This window comes from Bos mutus, chromosome 21 (assembly GCF_027580195.1).
Source record: "Bos mutus isolate GX-2022 chromosome 21, NWIPB_WYAK_1.1, whole genome shotgun sequence".
NCBI classification, from domain to species: Eukaryota; Metazoa; Chordata; class Mammalia; order Artiodactyla; family Bovidae; genus Bos; species Bos mutus.
The window spans coordinates 25,647,028-25,674,690 of NC_091637.1; the positions used below are offsets into that span (position 1 = coordinate 25,647,028).

A 27,663-nucleotide genomic window follows, 5' to 3' on the forward strand; every position below is an offset into this window, starting at 1 on the left:
TCTGATAAGTATTTGGGGGGGGTGAGGGGAGATGATATATTTTAAATTAGATTGTCTTCATTAGTGAAATTGAGCATCTTTTCTGGATATATCGACTATCTGTACTTTACTGTGAGTTGCTTGTCCATGGTATATATGCACATTTTCCTGTGGAGTGATTTGTGCTTTCCTTATTTACTTGTCCAGATAGCCTACTGTCTGTGACCCCATGGGCTGTAGTCCTCCAGACTCCCCTGTCCTTGGGATTCTGCGGGCAAGAGTACTGCAGTGGGTTGCCATTACTTGTAGGATGTCTTTATAATATTATGAATATTATACCTTTGTCTACTGTATGTTGCAAATCTTTTCTTCCAGGCTGTTGTTTCTCTTCTCGTTTTGTTTGTATTATCTTTCATCGCACAGAATTTCTCATCTGCTTACATAAGGGGCCCAGAACATGCTCTTGTCTTTTCCCCTAATAATTCAGAGTTGGCTTGACAAAAGTCTAGAGCTGGATGGGAATTGAAAGGATAATTCAAAGGTGCCCTCAAGGGTTTTCAGCTCTCTGCTGTCTCCCTTGTGGCTATTGTTTTTTTGTGTGTGGGTTGTTGTTTGTTCCTTTTTATGCTCCGTAAGGATTCCGTCTTCACATTCACCTGGTGGTAAATAACTTCATTCTTTCCAGGTGTCTCTTTTTATACTGTGCTATCCAATCACAGATTTCTGGTTCTCATCCTTTATCGTCTAAACCAGGGGTCTCCAACCTCTGGGATCTAAAGCGTGATCATCTGAGGTGGAGCTGATTGATGTCTCAGGTGGCATAGTGGTGAAGAATCCGCCTGCAAACACAGGAGATGCAGGTTCAGTCCCTGGGTTGGGAAGATCCTTGGAGGAAGAAATGACAACCCACTCCAGTATTCTTGCCTGGGAAATCCCATGGACAGAGGAGCCTGGCAGGCCACAGTCCATGGGATCACAAACAGGTGGACATAACTGAGCACGCATGCCACGTCATCCTTCATGATATAGACCAGGGGTCCCTAACCTCTGGAATCTAATGCTTGATGATCTGGGGTGTAGCTGATGTAATACTAATAGACATAAAGTGCACAATAAATGCAGTGGGCTTGAATCATCCTGAAACTGTCCCCACTGCCTTCCATGAAAAAATTGTCTTCCACAAAACTGATCCCCATTGCCAAAAAGATTGAGGACTACGGGTCTAGACCAATAGTAACTTGTCGGTACCATGGACAGAAGGAATGAAATAGACTGTGAGTGGGGCTGACAGCCTTTCCTGAAAGCGAAGTGCCCAGACTGTAGTGAATGACCTTTGAGATCTGTTAGCGCTGGTAGAGACCTTGTTCTGGTTTGCTGAGACTGATAAATATAAATTTGTTCACGGAGGAGGTGGCTTTTGTAGGCTTTTTTCTTACATGAGAAATACTTACTCGGTGCCTCGGCCTTGACTGCATGGGACTCAGAACTGTGATGCTGTAAAGGAACTGTGCTAGACTTGTTAAGACACCTCCTTCTCCTGACACATCCCCAGAGACATCTTTCTCTGGCCAATGCTAGTCCCACCAGACACAGAGACACACCCGACTCTGATGAACCCTTGTCTATAAAGCCTTCAGGAGTATTCTGCCAACAACTTCCCAGCCAAGAGGTGTGTCACATGGTACTTCTTGTTATAGATATTTTACATCTGTTTGTCTCTGCTGCTTATGACAGGACCAGATCATATGCATTGCTGTATTATTTAAGCTACTGAGCACAGGGCTTAGAACATAGAGGGGCCCCGGTGAGTGTTTGGTGACTGAGTTTCTCTTTCGTCTCCTGCTCATGCACCCTGCAGAACCTACCCAGAAGGAACCCAGGTTTACTAATACCCCTATTTAACACTGTTATTTAGTCATTGCTATGGAAAGAATTTGTGCAAGTTTATAATAAAACACAACACTAAGAAAACAGAAGCAGCAAACAGGTTTTATTTTACGGCCTGCTTTGATGAACTGTTTTGTGTCTGCTTCAGTAACTGGTGGGAGGGATGTCCCTGGTGGCCCAGTGGTAGAAAATCCACCTTGCAAATCAGAGCACAAGGGTTTGATCCCTGGTCAGGGAACTAAGATCCCACATGCCTCAGAGCAACTAAGCCCACACACAGCAAGTACTGAGCTACATGCTCTGGAGCCCACTTGCCACATCTAGAGAGGCTGTGCATCACATCAAAAGATCCCACATGTGACTAAGACCTGATGCACCCAAATAAATGAATGAATGAATGGATAAAATAACTGGAGGGGGGGGAAATATGCCATTATTTATTAGTGATGCTTGTCTTGGGTACAGAAAGGAGGTGTCTCAGTTCACATGTTAGATCTGTGTCATGGCTAACCTATATGTTAAAAAATGAACACATAGAACATTCACAGAGGTGTTATGGGTTGGAATGAGTTCCCTACAGAATTCATGGGTTGAAGCCCAGTATTTCAGAATGTGACCTTATTTGGCAGTAGAGCCCTTGCAGATGTAATTAAGTTAAGATGAGATCATACTGATGTTGTGTGGGCCCCTAATCCAGTACGACTTGTGTCCTTATGAAAGGGTAAACCAGCTACTACCTTTGTGCAAAGAAACCTATCTTTGAAAAGTGGAAATCAAAATTAAACTCTCATTACAGACTATTTTGTAATTAACAACTAAGGCCCCATTCCATATCAAGACTTCCTGGATGTGACCAAAACAGTGCTTATAGGAAAGCTGTGGTTTGAAGTGCTTTTCTTATTAAATGTGGGAAAACTAGGATTTGCCTTATGAATTAGGAATTTAACTTATGAAAATAGAATTTATTTAACTTACAAACATAGGATAACAAAATAACATGAGCAAACCAAAAGGATAGAATTAATGAACAAATATAAATAAAAAAGATTAAATTAGAAAATAAAATTATTATCCTGTTGATAATAGTTATTCATCAAGACTGGTAAAAGAAAACCTGTAGGGAGTGGGATGGGATGGAGAAGATGGGAAGGAGGCTCAGGAGGGAAGGGATATATGTGTACGTATATGGCCGATGCATGCTGTTGTACAGCAGAAACTAACACAACATTGTAAACTAATTATACTTCAACTGTAAATAAATCAGTTCTGTTCAGTTCAGTTGCTCACTCATCTCTGACTCTTTGCACCCCATGGACTGAAGCACACCAGGCCTCCCTGTCCATCACCAACTCCCAGAGTTTACTCAAACTCATCTGCATTGAGTCGGTGATGCCATCCAACCATCTCATCCTCTGTCATCCCCTTCTCCTCCTGCCTTCAATCTTCCCAGCATCAGGGTCTTTTCAAATGAGTCAGCTCTTTGCATCAGGTGGCCAGAGTATTGGAGTTTCAGCTTCAGCATCAGTCCTTCCAATGAACACCCAGGACTGATCTCCTTTAGGATGGACTGGTTGGATCTCCTTGCAGTCCAAGGGACTCTCAAGAGTCTTCTCCAACACCACAGTTCAAAAGCATCAATTCTTCGACACTCAGCTTTCTTTATAGTCCAACTCTCACATCCATACGTGACCACTGGAAAAACCATAGTTTTGACTATGGTCAAAGACGGACCTTTGTTGGCAAAGTAATGTCTCTGCTTTTTAATATGCTGTCTAGGTTGATCATAACTTTGCTTCCAAGGAGCAAGCGTCTTTTAAATTTCATGGCTGCAGTCACCATCTGCAGTGATTTTGGAGCTCAAAAAAGTAGTCTTTCATTGTTTCCATTGTTTCCCCATCTATTTGCCATGAAGTGAGGGGACCAGATGCCATGATCTTAGTTTTCTGAATGTTGAGTTTTAAGCCAACTTTTTCACTCTCCTCTTTCACTTTCATCAAAAGGCTCTTTAGTTCTTTTTCGCTTTCTGCCATAAGGGTGATGTAATCTGCATATCTGAGGTTATTGATATTTCTCCCAGCAATCTTGATTCTAGCTTATGCTTCATCCAGTTCAGCATTTCTCATGATATGAGAAAGTACATTTCTCATGTACTCTGCATATAAGTTAAATAAGCAGGGTGACCATATACAGCCTTAATGTACTCCTTTCCTGATTCTGAACTAGTCTGCTGTTCCTTGTTCAGCTATAACTGTTGCTTCTTGACCTGTATACAGATTTCCCAGGAGGCAGACTAGGTGGTCTTATATTCCCACTTCTTTAAGAATTTTCCATAGTTTGTTGTGGTCCACACAGTCAAAGACTTTGGCATAGTCAATAAGGCAGAAGTAGATGTTTTTCTTGAACTCTCTTGCTTTTTCGATGATCCAACGGATGTTGGCAATTTGATCTCTGGTTCTTCTGCCTTTTCTAAATCCAGCTTGAACATCTGGAAGTTCATGGTTCACATACCGTTGAAGCCTGGCTTGGAAAATTTTGAGTATTGCTTTGCTAGTATGTGAGATGAGTAAATAAATAAAGACTGGTAAAAGAGAAAACTTCTAATAAGTCTAATCCTTATTTTTTAAAAAAAGAAAATAAATGCATGTTAATGGTAAAGAGATTTATCAAAGAAAGTTTAAAACCTTATAAACATAGTGTGCATAATTTAAATTTATACATGTTAAAATCTTTGGGAAGAAAGTTAATTTCTGGGAAAATTGAATCAAAGAAAGGTCTTTTTTTTTTTTTAAATGAGAGGAAATCAAAACTAAACAATAAGTTGAAAAAGCTATTTTTTCAAGAACAAAGAACAGCTCTCCCAATGGTGCCAGGCCTCAAGATTTTATGAGTAAATTATTTAAACACTTACAAAGCATAGGAAGACAGCAAGTGTTTGGCTTTATTTCTTAAAGTTCCCAAAACTTTAATACAAAACCTGACAAGGGCACTTCAAAAAGGAAAACAATGAACCCAATTTCATTTATGAACATACAGGTGCTAAATACAACACTAGCAAATCAAATTATATATTTATTAATTACAAGACTACTTGAATGGTTTAATATTAAGAGATCTGTTAATATAATTAATTAATGGAGGGGAGTGAATTGATTTTATCTATTAATGTTGTTAAATAAATGTTTATAAATCAATAATAGAAATATATTTTCTTAGTGCAAACAATACAAATATCTGAAACCAACAATCAATATCTTACAGACTGGTGAAATATTAGAAGGGTTTTTATCAAAATGAAGAATATAAAAGGAATGTTCGCTACTGCCTCTATTAATCAGCATTTGTGTTGGAATTTTTACTCCAGGAACTAAAATAAGAAAAGGAATAAAGCATAATTACTTGAAAGGGAGAAAAGAAAGAAAATTATAGAATTAACATTACTTGCAGATAATATGCGGAGAAGGCAATGGCACCCCACTCCAGTACTCTTGCCTGGAAAATCCCATGGACGGAGGAGCCTGGTAGGCTACAGTCCATGGGGTTGCTAAGAGTTGGACACGACTGAGCAACTTCACTTTCACTTTTCACTTTCATGCATTGGAGAAGGAAATGGCAACCCACTCCAGTGTTCTTGCCTGGAGAATCCCAGGGACGGGGGAGCCTGGTGGGCTGCCGTCTATGGGGTCGCACAGAGTCGGACACGACTGAAGCAACTTAGCAGCAGCAGCAGATAATATGATTACCTAAAACATAAAATCAAATCTACTGAAAATATTTGAGAGAATTGGGTACAAAGCCATTTATAAAATACTAAAAAAAATCAGTAACACGTTGGAAAATAAAATGTGAAAAGAATACCCATCTATAAAAATAGCAACATTTATATATAAAAAACTATAAAGCACTGATGAAAGAAATCAAAGATGACACAATAGATAGAGAAATATATCATGTTCATGGATCGGAGGGAGAAGGCAATGGCACCCCACTCCAGTACTGTTGCCCAGAAAATCCCATGGATGGAGGAGCCTGGTAGGCTGCAGTCCATGGGGTCACTAAGAGTCAGACACGACTGAGCGACTTCACTTTCACTTTCCACTTTCATGCATTGGAGAAGGAAATGGCGACCCACTCCAGTGTTCTTGCCTGGAGGATCCCATGGACGGAGAAGCCTGGTAGGCTGCAGTCCATGGGGTCCCACAGAGTCGGATACAACTGAGCGACTTAGCAGCAGCAGCAGCATGGATCAGAAGACAATATAGTGAAAATGAATATACTACCCAAAGCAATCTATAGATTCAATGCAATCCTATCAAGCTACCAACGGTATTTTTCACAGAACTAGAACAAATAATTTCACAATTTGTATGGAAATACAAAACACCTAGAGTAGCCAAAGCAATCTTGAGAAAGAAGAATGGAATTGGAGGAATCAACCTGCCTGACTTCAGACTATACTACAAAGAAACAGTCATCAAGACAGTATGGTACTGGCACAAAGACAGAAATATAGATCAATGGACAAAATAGAAAGCCCAGATGTAAATCCACACACCTATGGACACCTATACAGTGGAGAAAAGAGAATCTCTTTAACAAGATGATACCACCCTTATGGCAGAACATGAAGAAGACTTAAAGAGCCTTTTGATGAAAGTGAAAGAGGAGAGTGAAAAAGTTGGCTTAAAGCTCAACATTCAGAAAACTAAGATCATGGCATCTGGTCCCCTCACTTCATGGCAAATAAATGGGGAAACAGTGGAAACAATGGCTGACTTTATTTTTTTGGGCTCCAAAATCACTGCAGATGCTGACTGCAGCCATGAAATTAAAAGACGCTTACTACTTGGAAGCAAAGTTGTGACCAACCTAGACAGCATATTAAAAAGCAGAGACATTACTTTGCCAACAAAGGTCCGTCTAGTCAAAGCTATGGTTTTTCCAGTAGTCATGTATGGATGTGAGTTGGACTATAAAGAAAGCTGAGTGTCGAAGAATTGATGCTTTTGAACTGTGGTGTTGGAGAAGACTCTTGAGAGTCCCTTGGACTGCAAGGAGATCCAACCAGTCCATCCTAAAGGAGATCAGCACTGGGTGTTCATTGGAAGGACTGATGCTGAAGCTGAAACTCCAATACTCTGGCCACCTGATGCAAAGAGCTGACTCATTTGAAAAGACCCTGATGCTGGGAAAGATTGAAGGCAGGAGGAGAAGGGGATGACAGAGGATGAGATGGCTGGATGGCATCACCAACTTGATGGACATGAGTTTGAGTAAATTCTGGGAGTTGGTGATGGACAGGGAGGCCTGGTGTGCTGCAGTTCATGGGGTCGTAAAGAGTCGGACACGACTGAGTGACTGAGCTGAACTGAACTGAATTTAACAAATGGTGCTGGGAAAACTGGTCAACCACTTGTCAAAGAATGAAACTAGAACACTTTCTAACACCATACACAAAAATAAACTCAAATCGATTAAAGATCTAAATGTAAGACCAGAAACCATAAAACTCCTAGAGGAAAACATAGGCAAAAAGCTCTCTGACATAAATCACAGCAGGATCCTCTATGACCCACCTCCCAGAGTAATGGAAATAAAAGCACAAATAAACAAATGGGACCTAATTAAACTTAAAAGCTTTTGCACAATGAAGAAAACTGTAAGCAAGGTGAAAAGACAGCCTTCAGAATGGGAGAAAATGAAGGCAAATGAAGCAACTGACAGAATTAATCTCAAAAATATACAAGCAGCTCATGCAGCTCAATTCCAGAAAAATAAATGACCCAATCAAAAAATGGGCCAAAGAACTAAGCAGACATTTCTCCAAAGAAGACATACAGATGGCTAACAAACACATGAAAAGATGTTCAACACCACTCATTATCAGAGAAATGCAAATCAAAACCACAATGAGGTACCATCTCACGCCAGTCAGAATGGCTGCTGTCCAAAAGTCTACAAACAATAAATGCTGGAGAGGGTGTGGAGAAAAGGGAACCCTCTTACACTGTTGGTGGGAATGCAAACTAGTATAGCCACTATGGAGAACAGTGTGGAGATTCCTTAAAAAACTGGAAATAGAACTTCCATATGACCCAGCAATCCCACTGCTGGGCATACACACCGAGGAAACCAGAATTGAAAGAGACCCATGTACCCCAATGTTCATCCCAGCACTGTTTATAATAGCCAGGACATGGAAGCAACCTAGATATCCATCGACAGATGAATGAATAAGAAAGCTGTGGTACATATACACAATGGACTATTACTCAGCTATTAAAAAGAATGCATTTGAATCAGTTTTAATGAGGTGGATGAAACTGAAGCCTATTTATACAGAGTGAAGTAAGTGAGAAAGAAAAACACCAATACAGTATATTAACACATATATATGGAATTTCAAAAGATGGTGTAATGATGACCCTATATGCGAGACAGCAAAAGAAACACAGAGATAAAGCACAGACTTTTGTACTCTGTGGGAGAAGGCGAGGGTGGGATGATTTGAGAGAACAGCATTGAAACATGTATATTACCATATGTGAAATAGATCGCCAGTCCAGGTTCAATGCATGAGACAGGGCTCTCAGGGCCCGTGCACTGGGACGACCCTGAGGGATGGGATTGGGAGGGAGGTGGGGGGGAGGTTCAGGATGGGGGACACATGTACACCCATGTGTGATTCATGTCAATTGGGCTCCAAAATCACTGCAGATGGTGATTGCAGCTATGAAATTAAAAGATGCTTACTTCTTGGAAGAAAAGTTATGACCAACCTACATAGCATATTGAAAAGCAGAGACTACATTGCCTACAAAGGTCCGTCTAGTCAAGGCTATGGTTTTTCCAGTGGTCATGTATGGATGTGAGAGTTGGACTATGAAGAAAGCTGAGCACTGAAGAATTGATGCTTTTGAACTGTGGTGTTGGAGAAGACTCTTGAGAGTCCCTTGGACTGCAAGGAGATCCAACCGGTCCATTCTAAAGATCAGTCCTGGGTGTTCTTTGGGAGGAATGATGCTAAAGCTGAAACTCCAGTACTTTGGCCACCTCATTCGAAGAGTTGACTCATTGGAAAAGACTCTGATGCTGGGAGGGATTGGGGGCAGGAGAAGGGGATGACAGAGGATGAGATGACTGGATGGCATCACTGACTTGATGGACATGAGTTTGAGTGAACTCCAGGAGATGGCGATGGACAGGGAGGCCTGATGTGCTGCAATTCATGGGGTCGCAAAGAGTCGAACACGACTGAGCAACTGAACTGAACTGATGGCAAAAACCACTACAATAGTGTAAAGTAATTAGCCTCCAATTAAAAAATTAATTTAAAAAAATAGCAACACTTTAAAATGCATGTTAGTAACCTTAACATGAAATGCAAAATGTTTCTTAAACTACAAAATAATATTGAGGGATATGAATGTAACTAATGTGTGAATTATGTATGAATATACCTAAGTGGAGAGTCATGTATTCTTTGATATAAAGGCTTAGTATTATGAAGATTTCAGTTTTTTATAAACCAATCTACATATTTAATATAATTTTAATAACTGTCCCAGTGGAATTTCTTTTAAAAGAAAGTTAATTCTGAAATTTGTATAGTCCACTAAATATAAAAGTAGCTAGTAAAATTTTCATTAACAGTACTTGGGAGTAGTCGCCTTACTATATGTGAAAATATCTTTTAAAGCCTAACTAATTAAGATATGATCAATGAACTTTCTAAATCCAATTATTGAACAAACATAAAAGACCTAAAACAGACCTAAGTATCTTTAGAAATGTGGTATTTGATGAGGGAAGCATTTTCAAAAGGAAAAAGTAGTGCACAGTTTGAGGACAACTGATCATTTGCAAAACCATGAGATACAGCATATCAAAAATTTCAGATTTATTAAAGGTAAATGTGAAACTATAAAGTGCTATATGAACATATGAGTGAATATTTTCCATGATCTTGGGATAGAGCTTGTACTTTTCAAAGAATGACCCCCAAAGGCAAAAACCAGAGTAAAAACGGACAGTTTTGATGATCTATACTTTAATAATACTGTAGAAATAAATGAAGAAAACACTTTAAAGGAAAGAAAAACATAAAAAAATAACTTAAATGAGACCCACATATATTCTTAAAAAAAAACAAAACTATTTGTATTGAGTATAGCCAGTTAACAGTGTTGTGATAGTTTCAGGTGGACTGCAGAGGGACTCAGCCATACATATACATGTATCCACTCTCCCCCAAACTTCCCTCCCATCCAGACTGCCATAGAATGCTGAGCAGAGTTCCCTGTGCTGTACACAGTAGTTCTTTTTGGTTATCCATTTTAAATATGGCAGTGTGCACATGTCCATTCCAAACTCCCTGTCTCTTCCCCCATCCTTCCCCCTGCCCCAGCCACCATAAGCTCATTCTCTAAGTCTGTGAGAGACCCACCTATATTCTTAATACATCACAAAACTTTTTAAATAAATGAGGAAAAAACCCACAAACAGAACTTTTGTATGGCAAAATTGTGTACAGGCTGTCCATAAAAGACCAAATGGAAAACAAATATATGTTCAAAGAAAAGCAAATATAACTAATAATAAAATACCATGTATACTCTCTGAGATGGCAGTTTCATTCCAAGGATTTATATGCTAAAGAACTCATTGATATGCTCTAAGATTTTGTGTAGAAGGATGCATGGGATTGTATTTCTTGCGCATGTGAAAAACTGGGGGAAAATAAAATGCACTAGTATCAGAGAGATGGGGTTACAGAAATCACAGCACATCCATACAGAGGAAAGATGAAAACACATAAATATTTCTCAATAAGCTGAAAAGTTTCCAAAGCAGGTTATAAAACAATATATAAGGAAAAAAAGATATTTTATTACACACATATACACACAGTAAAGGACATAAGGATTTTACTGTAATCAAGGTTAATTTTAATATTTATCTTTTATTTATCTATAGTTTTCTAGGGTCTTTCCTGAGATCCAGTGGTTTAGACTCTGTGTGTCCACTGCAGGGGACATGGATTCTGTCCCTTGTCAGGGAGCTAAGATGCTGCATGGTGTGGCCAAAATAAAAAATGGTATCATATAGTCTTCTAAATTTGCTTCAGAAAGACTGGCCAGAAATATACCAAGACATCATTTTTTTATATTCTTTTGGTAGGTGGCTTTTTACTCCCCTTATTTCTACCCCCCTTTTTTTCAAAATATTGTTTATATACCAGCTGCACTGAAATATAATTCATGTATCACAAAGTGTACAAATTAAAGTGTACCATTCAGTGGTTTGGAGTGTATTCACATAGTTTTACAACTATATCATTGCAGTTAGTTTTAAAATATATTCGTTATCCCAGAAAGAAATTGCACACCTATTAGCAGTTAGCAGTTACTCCTGTTTCCCCCCAAATCCTAGACAACCACTAATCTACTTGTTTGATCTTATGGAATTGCCTGTTCTGGACATTTCACATAAATAGACTCATGTAATATGTGACTTTCTGTGATGGATTTCTTTCACTTAGCATGATATTGTCAAGATTTATCCATATTGTAACAGGTGTCAGTATTTTCTTTTTTATTGCCCAATAATATACTAATATCTGGATCTGCCACATTTTGTTTATCCATTCATCCCTTAACAGATATCATGGTTGTTTCCACTTTGGGGCTGTTGTTGCTGTGAACATCTATGTACACATGGACATATGTTAGTGGACATATGTTAGTGGACATATGTTTTCATTTCTTTCGGGTGCACACCTAGGAGTGGAATTTCTGGGGTGTATGGTAGCTCAACGTTTAGCCCTTTGAGGAACTGCCAGATTGTTTTCCAAACCGACTGCACCATTTTACATTCCCACCAGCAGTATTTGACGGTTCGTTTCTCCACATCTCCACCAGCACTTGTTATTGCATTTAAAAAAAATTGTAGCCCATCCTAAGGGATATGAAGTACTCTCATTATGGTAGTGACTTGCATTTCCCTTATGACTAACGATGTTGAGTATCTTTCCATATGCTTACTAACCATTTGTATACTTCCTTTGGAGTAATGTTCACATCCTTTGCCCTTTTGTCAATTGGGGCTATATTTGTCTTTTTATTGATGAGTACTAACCGTCAAAACCATTTTAAAAGATCATCTATTACTTGAGAATATTACCCAAACGTTTGGAAAATAGAGAACATCCAGATATCTGGATGATAATCTGGAGATTACACATCATTTCCCTGTCAGAGGCTTTTGGTCAGGAAAGCATGTGAGAGCTTGATCCTGAATCCTTTCCGTCAGCTGCTGCCAGAGCCCACCCCTGCCTTCCTGTGGTCACCCACAGCCTCCTCCAGATCCTGGTAGTCTGAGCAGTGATGATCACAGCTTCCTTGGCACTGGGGTCCCTACGGCTGCTCGTGGGGTTGTGTCAGAGCCACCTATGCAGATATTCAGCCCCAGTGTTTTAGGTGCCAGCCCTTCCATGGGAAAACTGAGCCCAGCATCCTGAGGAGAACCTTGAGACAGGCACATAAATCAATTTCTTTAAGGAAGTTTGGGTTTACTGAAGAATTTTCTGGATATTTCACGAACACTTACTTGGCTGTCACTCACTACTAAAGATTACCTGCCTACATTAAGACCAAAACTATTTATTTAATAAGTTGCAACTTTCCACTTCATTTCTGCAAAGCCAAATTATGGTAACATAATTTTAGCTGGTGTATTAAAATGCATTCTTACAAAGGAGGCTATTTATACACTTCAGTTCAGTCACTCAGTCATGTCCAGCTCTTTGTGAACCCATGGACTGTAGCACTCCAGGCTTCCCTGTCCATCACCAACTCCCGGAGCTTGCTCAAACTCATGTCCATCTAATTGGTGATGCCATCCAACCATCTCATCCTCTGTCATCCCCTTCTCCTCCTGCCTTCAATCTTTCCCAGCATCAGAATCTTTTCCAATGAGTCAGTTCTTCCCATCAGGTGGCCCAAGTATTGGAGCTTCAGCTTCAGCATCAGTCCTTCCAATGAATATTCAGGACTGATTTCCTTTAGGATTGACTAGTTTGATCTCCTTGCAGTCCAAGGGATTAAGAGTCTTCTCCAATACAACAGTTCAAAAGCATGAATTCTTCAGCACTCAGCTTTCTTTATAGTCCAACTATCACATCCCTACATGACTACTGGAAAAACCATAGCTTTGACTAGATGGACCTTTGTCAGCAAAGTAATGTCTCTACTTTCTAGGTTGGTCTAGATGCTGTCTAGGTCGGTCATAGTTTTTCTTCCAAGGAGCAAGCATCTTCTCATTTCATGGCTCTGGTCACCAACTGGAGTGATTTTGGCGCCCAAGAAAATAAAGTCTGTCACTGTTTTCATAGTTTCCCCATCTATTTGCCACGAAGAGATGGGACCGGATGCCATGATCTTTGATTTTTGAATGTTAAGTTTTAAGTCAGCTTTTTCACTTTCCTGTTTCACTTTTATCAAGAAGTTATTTAATTCCTCTTCACTTTCTGCCATAAGGGTGGTGTCATCTGCATATCTGAGGTTATTGATATTTCTCCCAGAAATCTTGATTTCAGCTTGTCCAGCCCAGCATTTAGCATAATGTACTCTTTATACACTTTATAATATAATATATATTATATATATATATGATGTAGTTTTATACACTTAAAGGACTTGTATCTTTGGCTCCCATTAAGTCTTCTCCTCTGCACGTCTAGGCTGATGCACCTTCTTTTTTTTTTAATTTTTAAAATAATTACATTTATTTATTTATCGACTGCACCACATAGCATGTGGGATCTTGGTTTCTTGGCCAGAGACTGAACTCAAGCTCCCTGCATTGGAAGGCAGAGTCTTAACTGGACCACTGGAGAATTCCTGATGCAGCTTCTAATTGAGACATTTTATTTTGATGATAAAACAGGGCTTCCCAGGTGGCACTAGTGGTAAAGAACCTGCCTGCTACTGCAAGAGATGTAAGAGCTTTCGATCTCTGGATTGGGGAGATGCTCTGAAAGGAGGGCATGACAACCCACTCCAGTATTCTTGCCTGGAGAATCCCATGGACAGAGGAGTCTGGTGGCCTATAGTTCATGGGGTCGCAAAGAGTTGGACACGACTGAAGTGACTTAGCACACACTCATGCATTTTGTTGATAAAACCACCACCATTTTATTATACTCAGATTCTGTGGGCTAGGGATGGAGACAGGGTGCAATATGGATGACCTGCCTGTGCTCCACAATGTCTGGGGCTCATTGTCTAGAAGCCAAAGAGCATCACTTCCACTTATTTCATTGATCAAAGTAGTCTCAAGGAAATCTAACTTCAAGTCTTGATAGAAGGTACATAAAGAGCATTTGTGACTACTTTTAAAAATATACAAAAGCTCTCACTCAACACTGGTGGGGTGAAGAATGAATCAGCAAATGAACTGTGGTGTCTCTAGGCAGATAGTCTCAGGGATCAGCCAGTAACAGCCTCGCCCTGCAGAATCCCTCCTTCTACAGGGTAGAACAGAAAAACATGATTTTTTCATCCTGACTGGATTCAAGGGTTCTTCTCACCACTCACTGTCTCCTCTGCTTCCTGTTCTGGACTGTAGCATAGTACCCTCATCCTTGTGTGGCAAAGGTGTATCTGAACCCACTGTTCTCTTTGTCCACCAATACACTGTGCATGCGTGCTCAGTCGCCTAATTCATGTCCAAATCTTTGCGACCCCGTGGACTGTGGCCCACCAGGCTCCTCTGTCCATGGGATTTCCCAAGCAAGAATACTGGAGTGGGTTGCCATGCTCTCCTCCAGGGCATCTTCCCAACCCAGGGGATCGGACCTGTGTCTCCTGCATCTCCTGAATTGGCAGGTGGATTCTTTACCACTGAGCCACTGGGGAAGCCCACAAATATACCTGCTACCAGCAATTGAGGAGTAAAGTCAGGGAAGTGAAAAAGAAGCTGACATTTGGGTCTTGGGCTGAGGGAGGTTCCACACCGTCCTCGCATTCAAGCCTCACAGCGTGCGATGGACTATATCATTCCCTTTTGGACCTCAGTTTTAATGCAGGCTGAGATGGAGCTTGGCTCAGTGGTGAAGAATCCGCCTGCCAATGCAGGAGATCCAAGAGACGCAGGTTTGATTGCTGGGTCAGGAAGATCCCCTGAAGAAAAAATTGGCAACCCACTCCATAATTTGAAGTGTCCGTATATACTTATTACCCCTTATAACCAAGTGTTTTAGCCAAGTTTTGCAAATTTATACATGAATAATTTGTTTCATCTTCCTTCAGTTCTTCAGCATCTTCCATAGATGCAGATGATAATGTACCATGAAATTATCAAAAGAGGGACTTCTCTGGTGGTTCAGTGGTTAAGACTTCGCCTTCCAGTGCAGGAGGTGCAGGTTCGATCCCTGGTCAGGGAGCTAAGATCCGACAGGCCGCAACGAGCAGTTCGAATGCCTCAACTAAAAAAGATCCTTCATGAAAGATCCTGTGTGCCTCAGGGCCAAAACATAAAATAGAAGCAATAGTGCAACAGATTCAATAAAGACTTTAAAATGGTTCACACCAAAAAATATATATATATTAGAAAAACAAATTATCAAAAGACATCAGGCAGAGAGCTGAGCAGGAAATGAGCAAAGGACTGGTTAATTCATTGACTGACTTCCTAGACCCTGCAGGGTCCACAGTGGACCTACATTTTTGATCATGTAAGTAAAATCATGGACACCTGTACCTCTTTTCAAGTCGCCCTGGACATGCTGCTGACTCTGGCATCTTTCATTTCAGGAATGACTATACCTGAAGAAGATGCCGATGTGGGACAAGGCAGTAAATATTGCCTAGTGGCAATTGGACGACTCCAGGTAAGAAGGAGGTCACTGCCTTTTTAATCTCCAAGGAGGGCTTGCTATTGCAGCGAGCAAGAGTCTGTGGTCTGGATGACTTTTTCCATCTCCCGTGTCCTTAGCATTGTTGGGTTCTGCGTCTCACCTTATGGGAGAAGATGAGGCTGAATTTGGGAGAAGAATGGGGGAACTGTGACCCGCGAGCGGCAGAGTTCTCACTTCAATGAGAGTCTGTGTCAGCCCATCCTGATATGCACCAGTTATTGCAAAGTTGAGCTCTGCTCACGTCACACCTTTTTTTTAATTGAAGTATAGTGAATTATGCTAAAGCTGAAACTCCAGTACTTTGGCCACCTCATGCGAAGAGTTGACTCATTGGAAAAGACTCTGATGCTGGGAGGGGTTGGGGACAAGAGGAGAAGGGGACGACAGAGGATGAGATGGCTGGATGGCATCACTGACTCGATGGACATGAGTCTCAGTGAACTCTGGGAGTTGGTGATGGACAGGGAGACCTGGCGTGCTGCGATTCATGGGGTCGCAAAGAGTCGGACACTACTGAGCGACTGATCTGATCTGATCTGATCTGAGAGTGAATTAACAATTTCATGTTTTTTTCTGCTATACAGCAAAGTGAATCAGCTCTATGTATAGAAATATCCCCTCTTCTTTAGGTTTCCTTCCTGTCACCACAGAGCATTGAGTAGACTTCCTTTTGCTGGACAGTAGGTTCTCATTCAGTTCAGTTCAGTTCAGTTGCTCAGTCGTGTCTGACTCTTTGTGACCCCGTGAATCGCAGCACACCAGGCCTCCCTGTCCATCACCATCTCCCAGAGTTCACGCAAACTCACGTCCATCGAGTCAGTGATGCCATCCAGCCATCTCATCCTCTGTCGTCCCCTTCTCTTCCTGCCCCCAATCCCTCCCAGCATCAGAGTCTTTTCCAATGAGTCAACTCTTCGCATGAGGTGGCTATTTTATACATAGTATTGGGCTTCCCAGGTGGTCGAGAACCCGCCTGCCAATGAGGGAGACACAAGAGATGTGGGTTTGATCCCTGGATGGAGAAGATCTCCTGGAGGAGGGCATGGCAACCCACTCCAATATTCTTGCCTGGAGAATCCCATGGTCAGAGGATCCTGGTGGGCTATAGTCCATAGGGTCATAAAGAGTCAGACATGACTGAAGCCATTTAGCACATCAATAATATATATATGTCAATCCCAATTTCCCAATGCATTCCACCCTACTTGGTGTCCGTAAGTTTGTTGTTTACTTCTGTCTCTGTTTCTGTTTTGCAAGTAAGTTCATCTGTACCACTTTTCTGGATTCTACATATTTGTTTTTTTTCAGTTGCTAAGTCGTGTCCAACTCTTTGTGACTGCATGGACTGCAGTGCACCAGGCTCCTCTGTCCTTCATTATCTCTCAGAGTTTGTTCAAATTCATATCCATTGAGTTGGTGATGCTATCCAACCATCTTATCCTCTACTGCCCTCTTCTCCTCCTGCCCTCAGCCTTTCTCAGCATCAGGGTCTTTCCAATGAGTTGACTCTTTGCATCAGGTGGCCAAAGTATTGGAGCTTCAGCTTCAGCATCAGTCTTTCCAATGGGTATTCAGGGTTGATTTCCTTTAGGATTGACTGGTTGGATCTCCTTGCTGTCCTAGAGATTCTCAAGAGTCTTCTCCAGCACCACAGTTCGAAAGCATCCACATATAAGTGATATTGTATATATTTTTCCTAATTATTTTCCTTTGTAGGTTATTACAAGATACCAAATATAGTTCCCTGTACTGTATATACCGTCAGTCCTTGTTGTTTCGCACCCATGTCTAGTCACTGTGAGTGTTTCCCTGTGGTCTGCAGGATAAAGCACCCACTCACCTTACAACCCCGTCTCCTCCCTCCCCTCTCCCATGCCCTATTCCAAAACTACATCATCCACTTTCCACAAGCCTGCCATGCACATGCCCACCATTGTGGACATCCACAGGCTGTTACTTCTGCCTGTTGTTAAAGGAGGCTTCTTAAACAGGAGAACTCCTTTTCTTGTTTACTTCTGTTTCCTCATCCTTCAAGATCCAGTGAAACGACTCCCTTGTCTGCTTAGTCAAAATGAATCACACGCCTCCCTACTCATCCAGCATCGAGTTTATATGTCAGTTAAGTTTCTTTGCTGTTTTCATATAGTTAGTTGAGGGTAAGGCCCTTCCTTGCAGACTCCTCAAGGGCAGGAAATGTGTCTTTTTCATCTTTTGAGAATTAGGTATTCTGAATAATGTATTAATGCATAAATCCCACTGGCTTGATGTCTGGCGCACCCAGTAGCCACTAAGTCTTTCTTCCTGTGGCATTGAGGGCCTTCCGGTTACTGAGTGAGGCCGTAGTAGATGTAGTTCAGAGAACACTGATACTGCATGTCTGTGGCTTCCTGGATCTCACTGTTTTCAGACAGATGAATAAGCTTTTTCATTAACACATGATAAGCATTGTTTATTCCTTGCAAACAGGGGAAGAAAGAATACTTGAGTGAATTCAGTTCACAAATGTAGAATTTCCAAACAGTATAATCAGTGCCTTAGACTCGTTTGGGCTTCCTTGGTGGCTCAGTGGTAAAGAATCCACCTGCCAATGCAGGAGAAGCGGGTTCAATCCCTGGTCCTGGAAGATCCCATGGAGAAGGAAATGGCTACCCACTCCAGTATTCTTGCATGGGAAATCCCATGGACAGAAGAGCATGGTGGACTCTAGTCCATGGGGTCACAAAAGAAGCTCAGAAGTGTAGAGAAAGTGGTCCATTGTTCCAGTTAGTCCAAGATATGACCAGGGCAGTTTCAAACATTTTATTTATTTTTTAAATTAATTTTAAGTCCCTTGGACTGCAAGAAGATCCAACCAGTCCATCCTAAAGGAGATCAGTCCTGGGTGTTCATTGGAAGGACTGATGCTAAAGCTGAAACTCCAATACTTTGGCCAACTCATGCGAAGAGTTGACTCATTGGAAAAGACCCTGATGCTGGGAGGGATTGGGGGCAGAAGGAGAAGGGGACAACAGAGGATGAGATGGCTGGATGGCATCACTGACTCAATGGACATGAGTTTGAGTGAACTCCAGGAGTTGGTGATGGACAGGGAGGCCTGGTGTGCTGCGATTCATGGAGTCGCAAAGAGTCGGACACGACTGAGCGACTGAACTGAACTGAACTGAACTGATAGTTGCTTTCAGGTAACGTTGTGTTAGTTTTGCTGCACAGCAAAGTGAATCAGCTGCACATATATCTCTTCCTTTTTAGATTTCCTTACTATTTAGGTCATCACAGAGCAGTGAGTATCATTTCCTGTGCTATACAGTTCTCATTAGTTATCTATTTTATACGTAGTGTGAATAGTGTATAAGTGTCAGTCCCAGTTTCCCAGTCCATCCCACTCTCCCTTCCCTGCTTTGGTGTCCGTATGTTTGTTCTCTACATCTGTGTCTCTATTTCTGTTTTTCCAGCAAGCACATCTGTACCATTTTTCTAGATTCCACAGATAAACGATATTATATAGTATTTGTTCTTCTCTTTCTGACTTACTTCACTGTGTATAAGTCTCTAGGTTCATCCACCTGTCTAAATGGCACAATTTCATTCCGTTTTACGGCTGAGTAATATTTTGTTGTATACATGTACCATATCTTCTTTATTCATTCCTCTGCTAATGGACATTTAGCTTCCATGTCCCAGCTATCATAAATAGTGCTGCAGTGACCATTGGGATGCATGTATCTTTTTAAAAAATTTATTTTAGTTGGAGGCTAATTACTTTACAATATTGTGGTAGTTTTTGCCATACATTCACATGAATCAGCCATGGGTGTACATGTGTTCCCCATCCTGACCCTCCTTCCCCATCCCGTCCCTCAGGGTCATCTCAGTGCACCAGCCCTGAGCACCCTGTCTCATGCATCAAACATGGACTGGTGATCTATTTCACATATGATAATATTCATGTTTCAATGCTATTCTCTCAAATCATCCCACCCTCGCCTTCTCCCACAGAGTCCAAAAGTCTGTTCTTTACATTTGTGTCTCTTCTGCTGTCTCGCATATAGGGTCATCATTACACCATCTTTCTAAATTCCATATATATGTGTTAATATACTATATTGGTGTTTTTCTTTCTCACTTACTTCACTCTGTATAATAGGCTCCAGTTTCATCCACCTCATTAAAACTGATTCAAATGCATTCTTTTTAATAGCTGAGTAATAGTCCATTGTGTATATGTACCACAGCTTTCTTATTCATTCATCTGTTGATGGACATCTAGGTTGCTTCCATGTCCTGGCTATTATAAACAGTGCTGGGATGAACATTGGGGTACATGGGTCTCTTTCAATTCTGGTTTCTTCGGCGTGTATGCCCAGCGTGGGATTGCTGGGTCATATGGAAGTTCTATTTCCAGTTTTTAAAGGAATCTCCACGCTGTTCTCCATAGTGGCTATACTAGTTTGCATTCCCACCAACAGTGTAAGAGGGTTCCCTTTTCTCCACACTCTCTCCAGCATTTATTGCTTGTAGACTTTTGGATAGCAGCCATTCTGACTGGCGTGAGATGGTACCTCATTGTGGTTTTGATTTGCATTTCTCTGATAATGAGTGGTGTTGAACATCTTTTCATGTGTTTGTTAGCCATCTGTATGTCTTCTTTGGAGAAATGTCTGCTTAGTTCTTTGGCCCATTTTTTGATTGGGTCATTTATTTTTCTGGAATTGAGCTGCAGGAGTTGCTTGTATATTTTTTATAATAATTCTTTGTCACTTGCTTCATTTGCTATTATTTTCTCCCATTCTGAAGGCTGTCTTTTCACCTTGCTTATAGTTTCCTTCATAGTGCAAAATCTTTTAAGTTTAATTAGGTTCCATTTGTTTATTTGTGCTTTTATTTCCATTACTCTGGGAGGTGGGTCATAGAGGATCCTGCTATGATTTAAGTCAGAGAGTGTTTTGCCTATGTTTTCCTCTAGGAATTTTATAGTTTCTGGTCTTACATTTAGATCTTTAATCCATTTTGAGTTTATTTTTGTGTATGGTGTTAGAAAGTGTTCTAGTTTCATTCTTTGACAAGTGGTTGACCAATTTTCCCAGCACCACTTGTTAAAAAGATTGTCTTTTCTCCATTGTATATTCTTGCCTCCTTTGTCAAAGATAAGGTTTCCATAGGTGTGTGGATTTATCTCTTGGGCTTTCTATTTTGTTCCATTGATCTATGTTTCTGTCTTTGTGCCAGTACCATACTGTCTCCATGGCTGTTTCTTTGTAGTATAGTCTGAAGTCAGGCAGGTTGATTCCTCCAGTTCCATTCTTCTTTCTCAAGATTGCTTTGGCTATTTGAGGTGTTTTGTGTTTCCATACAAATAGTGAAATTATTTGTTCTAGTTCTCTGAAAAATACTGTTAGTAGCTTGATAGGTATTGCATTAAATCTATAGATAGCTTTGAGTAGTATATTCTTTTCACTATATTGATTCTTCCGATCCCTGATATTTCTCCATCTATTTGTGTCATCTTTGATTTCATTCATCAGTGTTTTATAGTTTTCTGTATATACGTCTTTTGTTTCTTTAGGTAGATTTATTCCTAAGTATTTTATTCTTTTCGTTGCAACGGTGAATGAAATTGTTTCCTTACTTTCTCTTTCTGTTTTCTCGTTGTTAGTGTATAGGAATGCAAGGGATTTCTGTGTATTAATTTTATATCCTGAGACTTTACTGTATTCATTGATTAGCTATAGTAATTTTCTGGTGGAGTCTTTAGTGTTTGCAAACGGTGAGAGTTTTACTTCTTCTTTTCCAATCTGGATTCCTTTTATTTCTTTCTCTTCTCTGATTGCCGTGGCTAAAACTTCCAAAACTGTGTTGAATAGTAGTGGTGTGAGTGGGCATCCTTGTTTTGTTCCTGACTTTAGGGGAAATGCTTTCAATTTTTCACCATTGAGGATAATGTTTGCTGTGGGTTTATCATATATGGCTTTTATTATGTTGAGGTATGTTCCTTCTATGCCTGCTTTCTGGAGGATTTTTATCATAAATGGATGTTGAATTTTGTCAAAGGCTTTCTCTGCATCTGTTGAGATAATCATATGGTTTTTAATCTTTCAATTTGTTAATGCATTGTATCACATTGGTTGATTTGTGAATATCAAAGAATCCTTGCATCCCTGGGATAAAGCCCACTTGGTCATGATGTATGATCTTTTTAATATGTTGTTGGATTCTGTTTGCTAGAATTTTAAGGATTTTTGCATCTATGTTCATCAGTGATATTGGCCTGTAGTTTTCTTTTTTTGTGGCATCTTTGTCTGATTTTGATATTAGGTGATTGTGGCCTCATAGAATGAGTTTGGAAGTTTACCTTCCTCTGCAATTTTCTGCAAGAGTTTGAGTAGGATAGGTGTTAGCTCTTCTCTAAACTTTTGGTAGAATTCAGCTGTGAAGCTATCAGGTCCTGGGCTTTTGTTTGTTGGAAGATTTCTGATTACAGTTTCGATTTCTGTGCTTGTGATGGGTCTGTTAAGAGTTTCTATTTCTTCCTGGTTCAGTTTTGGGAAGTTTTACTTTTCTAAGAATTTGTCCATTTCTTCCAAGTTGTCCATTTTATTGGCATATTGTTGCTGATAGTAGTCTCTTATGATCCTTTGTATTTCTGTGTTGTCTGTTGTGATTTCTCCATTTTCATTTCTAATTTTGTTGATTTGATCATTTTCCCTTTTTTTCCTGATGAGTCTGGCTAATGGTTTGTCTATTTTATTTATCTTCTCAAAGAGAACTGGCTTTTAGCTTTGTTGATTTTGGCTATGATCTACTTTGTTTCTTTTGCATTTATTTCTGCCCTAATTTTTATGATTTCTTTCCTTCTACTGACCCTGGGGTGCTTCATTTCTTCCTTTTCTAGTGCTTTAGGTGTAGAGTTAGGTTATTTATTTCTTTCCTGTTTCTTGAGGTAGGCTTGTATTGCTATGAACCTTCCCCTTGATGTGATGTGATGTGATGTGAAGTAGCTCAGTCATGTCCGACTCTTTGCGACCCCGTGGACTGTAGCCCACCAGGCCCCTCCATCCGTGGGATTCTCCAGGCAAGAATACTGGAGTGGGTTGCCATTTCTGAATCCCATAGGTTTGGGGCTGTGTTTTCATTTTCATTCGTTTCTATGCATATTTTTATTTCTTTTTTTATTTCTTCTGTGATTTGTTGGTTACTCAGAAATGTGTTGTTTAGCCTCCTTATGTTTGTATTTTTAATAGTCTTTTTCCTGTTCAGTTCAGTTCAGTCACTCAGTCGTGTCCGACTCTTTGTGACCCCATGAATTGCAGCACGCCAGGCCTCCCTGTCCATCACCAACTCCTGGAGTTCACTCAAACTCATGTCCATCGAGTCTGTGATGCGTCCAGCCATCCCATCCTCTGTCATCCCCTTCTCCTCCTGCCCCCAATCCCTCCCAGCATCAGGGTCTTTTCCAATGAGTCAACTCTTCGCATGAGGTGGCCAAACCATTGGAGTTTCAGTGTTAGTATCAGTCCTTCCAATGAGCACCCAGGACTGATCTCCTTTAGAATGGACTGGTTGGATCTCCTTGCAGTCCAAGGGACTCTCAAGAGTCGTCTCCAACACCACAGTTCAAAAGCATCAATTCTTTGGTGCTCAGCTTTCTTCACAGTCCAACTCTCACGTCCACACATGACCACTGGAAAAGCCATAGCCTTGACTAGATGGACCTTTGTTGGCAAAGTAATGTCTCTTCTTTTTAATATGCTATCTAGGTTGGTCATAACTTTCCTTCCAAGGAGTAAGCGTCTTTTAATTTCATGGCTGCAATCACTATCTGCAGTGATTTTGGAGCCAAAAAAAATAAAGTCTGACACTGTTTCCACTGTTCCCCCTCTATTTGCCATGAAGTGATGGGACCAGATGCCATGATCTTAGTTTTCTGAATGTTGAGCTTTAAGCCAACTTTTTCACTCTCCTCTTTCACTTTCGTCAAGAGGCTTTTTAGTTCCTCTTCACTTTCTGCAATAAGGGTGGTGTCATCTGCATATCTGAGGTTATTGATATTTCTCCCAGCTATCTTGATTCCAGCTTGTGCTTCTTCCAGCCCAGAGTTTCCTGTAGTTGACATCTAATCTTACCGTGTTGTGATCAGAAATGATGCTTGAGATGATTTCAACTTTTCTGAATTTACCAAGGCTAGATTTATGGCCCAAGATGTGATCTATCCTGGAGAAGGTTCCGTGTGAACCTGAGAAAAAGGTGAAATTCATTGTTTTAGGGTGAAATGTCCTATAGATATCAATTAGGTCTAGCTGGTCCATTGTATCATTTAAAGTTTGTGTTTCCTTGCTAATTTTCTGTTTAGTTGATCTATCCATAGGTGTGGGTGGGGTATTAAAGTCTCCCACTATTATTGTGTTACTGTTAATTTTCCCTTTCATACTTGTTAGCATTTGCCTTACATATTGTGGTGCTCCTATGTTGAGTGCATATATATTTATAATTGTTATATCTTCTTCTTTGATTGATCCTTTGATCATTATGTAGTGTCCTTCTTTGTCTCTTTTCACGGCCTTTATTTCAAAGTCTATTTTATCTGATATGAGTATTGCTACTCCTGCTTTCTTTTGGTCTCCATTTGCATGAAATATCTTTTTCCAGCCCTTCACTTTCAGTCTATATGTGTCCCTTGGTTTGAGGTGGGTCTCTTGTAGACAGCATATATAGGGGTCTTGTTTTTGTATCCATTCAGCCAGTCTTTGTCTTTTGGTTGGGGCATTCAACCCATTTACATTTAAGGTAATTATTGATAAATATGATCCTATTGCCATTTGCTTTGTTGTTTTGGGTTCGAGTTTATAAACCTTTCCTGGGTTTCCTGTCTAGAGAAGATCCTTTAGTATTTGTTGATGAGCTGGTTTGGTGGTGCTGAATTCTCTCAGCTTTTGCTTGTCTGTAAAGCTTTTGATTTCTCCTTCATATTTGAATGAGATCCTTGCTGGGTACAGTAATCAGGGTTGTAGGTTTTTCTCTTTCATCGCTTTAAGTATGTCCTGCCATTCCCTTCTGGCCTGAAGAGTTTCTATTGAAAGATCAGCTGTTATCCTTATGGGGATCCCCTTGTGAGTTATTTGTTGTTTTTCCCTTGCTGCTTTTAATATTTGTTCTTTGTGTTTGATCTTTGTTAATTTGATTAATATGTGTCTTGGGGTGTTTCGCCTTGGGTTTATCCTATTTGGGACTCTCTGGGTTTCTTGGACTTGGGTGGCTATTTCCTTCCCCATTTTAGGGAAGTTTTCAACTATTATCTCCTCAAGTTATTTTCTCATGGACTTTCTTTTTGTCTTCTTCTTCTGGGACTCCTAAGATTCGAATGTTGGGGTGTTTAACATTGTCCCAGAGGTCTCTGAGGTTGTCCTCATTTCTTTTAACTCTTTTTTCTTTTTTCTTCTCTGCTTCATTTATTTCCACCATTCTATCTTCCACCTCACTTATCCTATCTTTTGCCTCAGTTATTCTACTGTTGGTTCCCTCCAGAGTGCTTTTGATCTCAGTTATTGTATTATTCATTACTGATTGACTCTTTTTTATTTCTTCTAGGTCCTTGTTAAACTTTTTTTGCATCTTCTCAATCCTTGTCTCTAGACTATTTATCTGTAACTCCATTTTGTTTTCAAGATTTTGGATCATTTTTATTATCATTATTCTGAATTCTTTTTCAGGTAGACTCCCTCTCTCCTCCTCTTCTGTTTGGTTTGGTGGGCTTTTATCATGTCCCTTTACCTGCTGAATATTTCTCTGCCTTTTCATCTTGTTTAGGTTGCTGTGTTTGGGGTGGCCTTTCTATATGCTGGAAGTTTGTGGTTGCTCTTTATTGTGGAGGTTGCTCCCTGTGGGTGGGGTTGGACGAGTGGCTTGTCAAGGCTTCCTGGTTAGGGAAGCTTGCGTTGGTGTTCTAGTGGGTGGAGCTGGATCTCTTCTCTCTGGAGTGCAGTGAAGTGTCCAGTAGTGAGTGTTGAGGTAGTCAATGGGTTTGGTGTGACTTTTGGCTGTCTGTATTTTTGTGCTCAGGGTTAAGTTCCTGTGTTGTTGGAGAGTTAGCTTGGTATGTCTTGCTCTGAAACTTGTTGGCTCTTGGGTGGAACTTGGTTTCAGTGTAGGATGAGCTTTTGTTGATAAATGTTCCCTGGAGTCAGGAGTTTTCTGGTGTTCTCAAGTTTTGGATTTAAGCCTCCTGCCTCTGGCTTTCAGTTATTCTTACAGTAACCTCAAGACTTCTCCATCCATATAGCACCAATGACAAAACATCTAGGTTAATGGTGAAAAGATTTTCCACAGTGAGGGACACCCAGAGAGGTTCACAGAGTTACGTAAAGAAGAGAAGAGGGAGGAGGGTAATAGAGGTGAGCAGGAGGAGAAGAGGGGGAATCAAAACAGGAGTGAGCAATCTAGCCAGTAATTAATTCCCTATTTGCTCTGCACTGTATGTATCTTTTGAATTATGGTTTTCTCAGGGTATATGCCCAGGAGTGGGATTCCTGGGTCATACGGTAGTTTTATTTTTAGTTTTTTTAAGGAACCTCCCTACTGTTCGCACCAATTTACATTCCCACCAACAATGGAGGAGGGTTCCCTTTTCTCCACACCCTCTCCTGCATGTATTGTCAAACATTTTGAACTCATTGTATTCACGACCTGGAAGGATCTGTGAAATTAAATCCACGTGGATTGTTCTCTAACTCAGTCTCCATCACCGTCTCTGTCCTGTTAAAACTTCCTCCCTGTGGATTTCTCCATTCCAGGTGACCAGCTCTCCTGTGTGCATGGACATGAGTGGGATGTCGGTGCCCACGGAATTCTTATCACGGCATAACTCTGATGGGATCATCACGTTTGTGGACCCAAGATGCATTAGTGTGATTGGCTACCAGCCTCAGGTAGGTGGTTTTGAGCTCAGGGAGTAGGCTAGAGATTTAGTTTCATTTAAAATGCACCTGGGCTTCCCTGGTAGCTCAGATGGTAAAGAATCTGCCTGCAATGCAGGACACCTGGGTTCAATCCCTGGGTTAGGAAGATCCCCTGGAGAAGGGCATGGCAACCCAATCCAGTATTCTTCCCTGGAGAATCCCATGGAGAGGAGCCTGGCAGACAATAGACCACGGGGTCACAAAGAGTCGGACACGACTGATCGATTAACAGTTTCACTTTTAAAATGCACCTACCTCATTTGTTCAGGATATAATACAGTGATGATACAGGGAAACACAGCATAAAAATCCATCTCCTTGCCTGGGTAATGGCCTTCCAAAGCAAAAAAGGTTATTGTATGCAACTGCACTGCTTAAAATTAACTCTCCATTTTTTGTGCTAACCATTTTGTTTAATCTAGCTGTAGATTTTTCTCAAACTAGAATTAAGATGTTCTATGAAAAAGAGACTCTCTTATCAATTAATTTTGATGAATACCAAACAGGAAATCTCCTTAGAAACTTTAAAAGTATATTCATGTGAAAGACCCTGAAATGTCTTAAAGATGTTCCCTGAATTTTGTCTCACCATTTGTTTCTCAAATGTATATGGATCCTCTTTTTACAGGAGGCACATTTTCAAGGTCTTTTTTTAAGAAAGTGGAAAAATACAAAAGTCACAAGAAATACCAAAAGTCAGGAGAGATTGTTCCAAATTAAGATAAACCAAAGAGATAAAATAACAGTATTCAATGTAAAAGCCTTCCTTGTGTCCTCAGCCTGAAGATGTATAGCTATAAAGGACAACTGGGAGACAAGTGAGGAAATGTTAATATGTTAGGTGATTTTATCAAATTGATCTTTTAAGGTATAATATGGTACATTATGGATTTGTAAGAAAATGTCGTTTATATGGGGCTTCCCTGCTAGCAC

General features: G+C 40.5%; 1 protein-coding gene across 4 annotated transcripts in view; it reads left to right on the top strand.

The window, feature by feature from the left end:
- Positions 1–27,663, top strand: part of ARNT2 (aryl hydrocarbon receptor nuclear translocator 2) — a 196,068-nt gene that overhangs the window by 122,674 nt on the left and 45,731 nt on the right. For all 4 annotated transcript variants that reach the window (XM_070358423.1, XM_070358426.1, XM_070358424.1 and 1 more), the window contains exons 9-10: positions 15,678–15,754; positions 26,566–26,700. In XM_070358423.1, the coding sequence (XP_070214524.1) occupies positions 15,678–15,754; positions 26,566–26,700 (212 nt within the window). The remainder of the gene's footprint in view (positions 1–15,677; positions 15,755–26,565; positions 26,701–27,663) is intronic.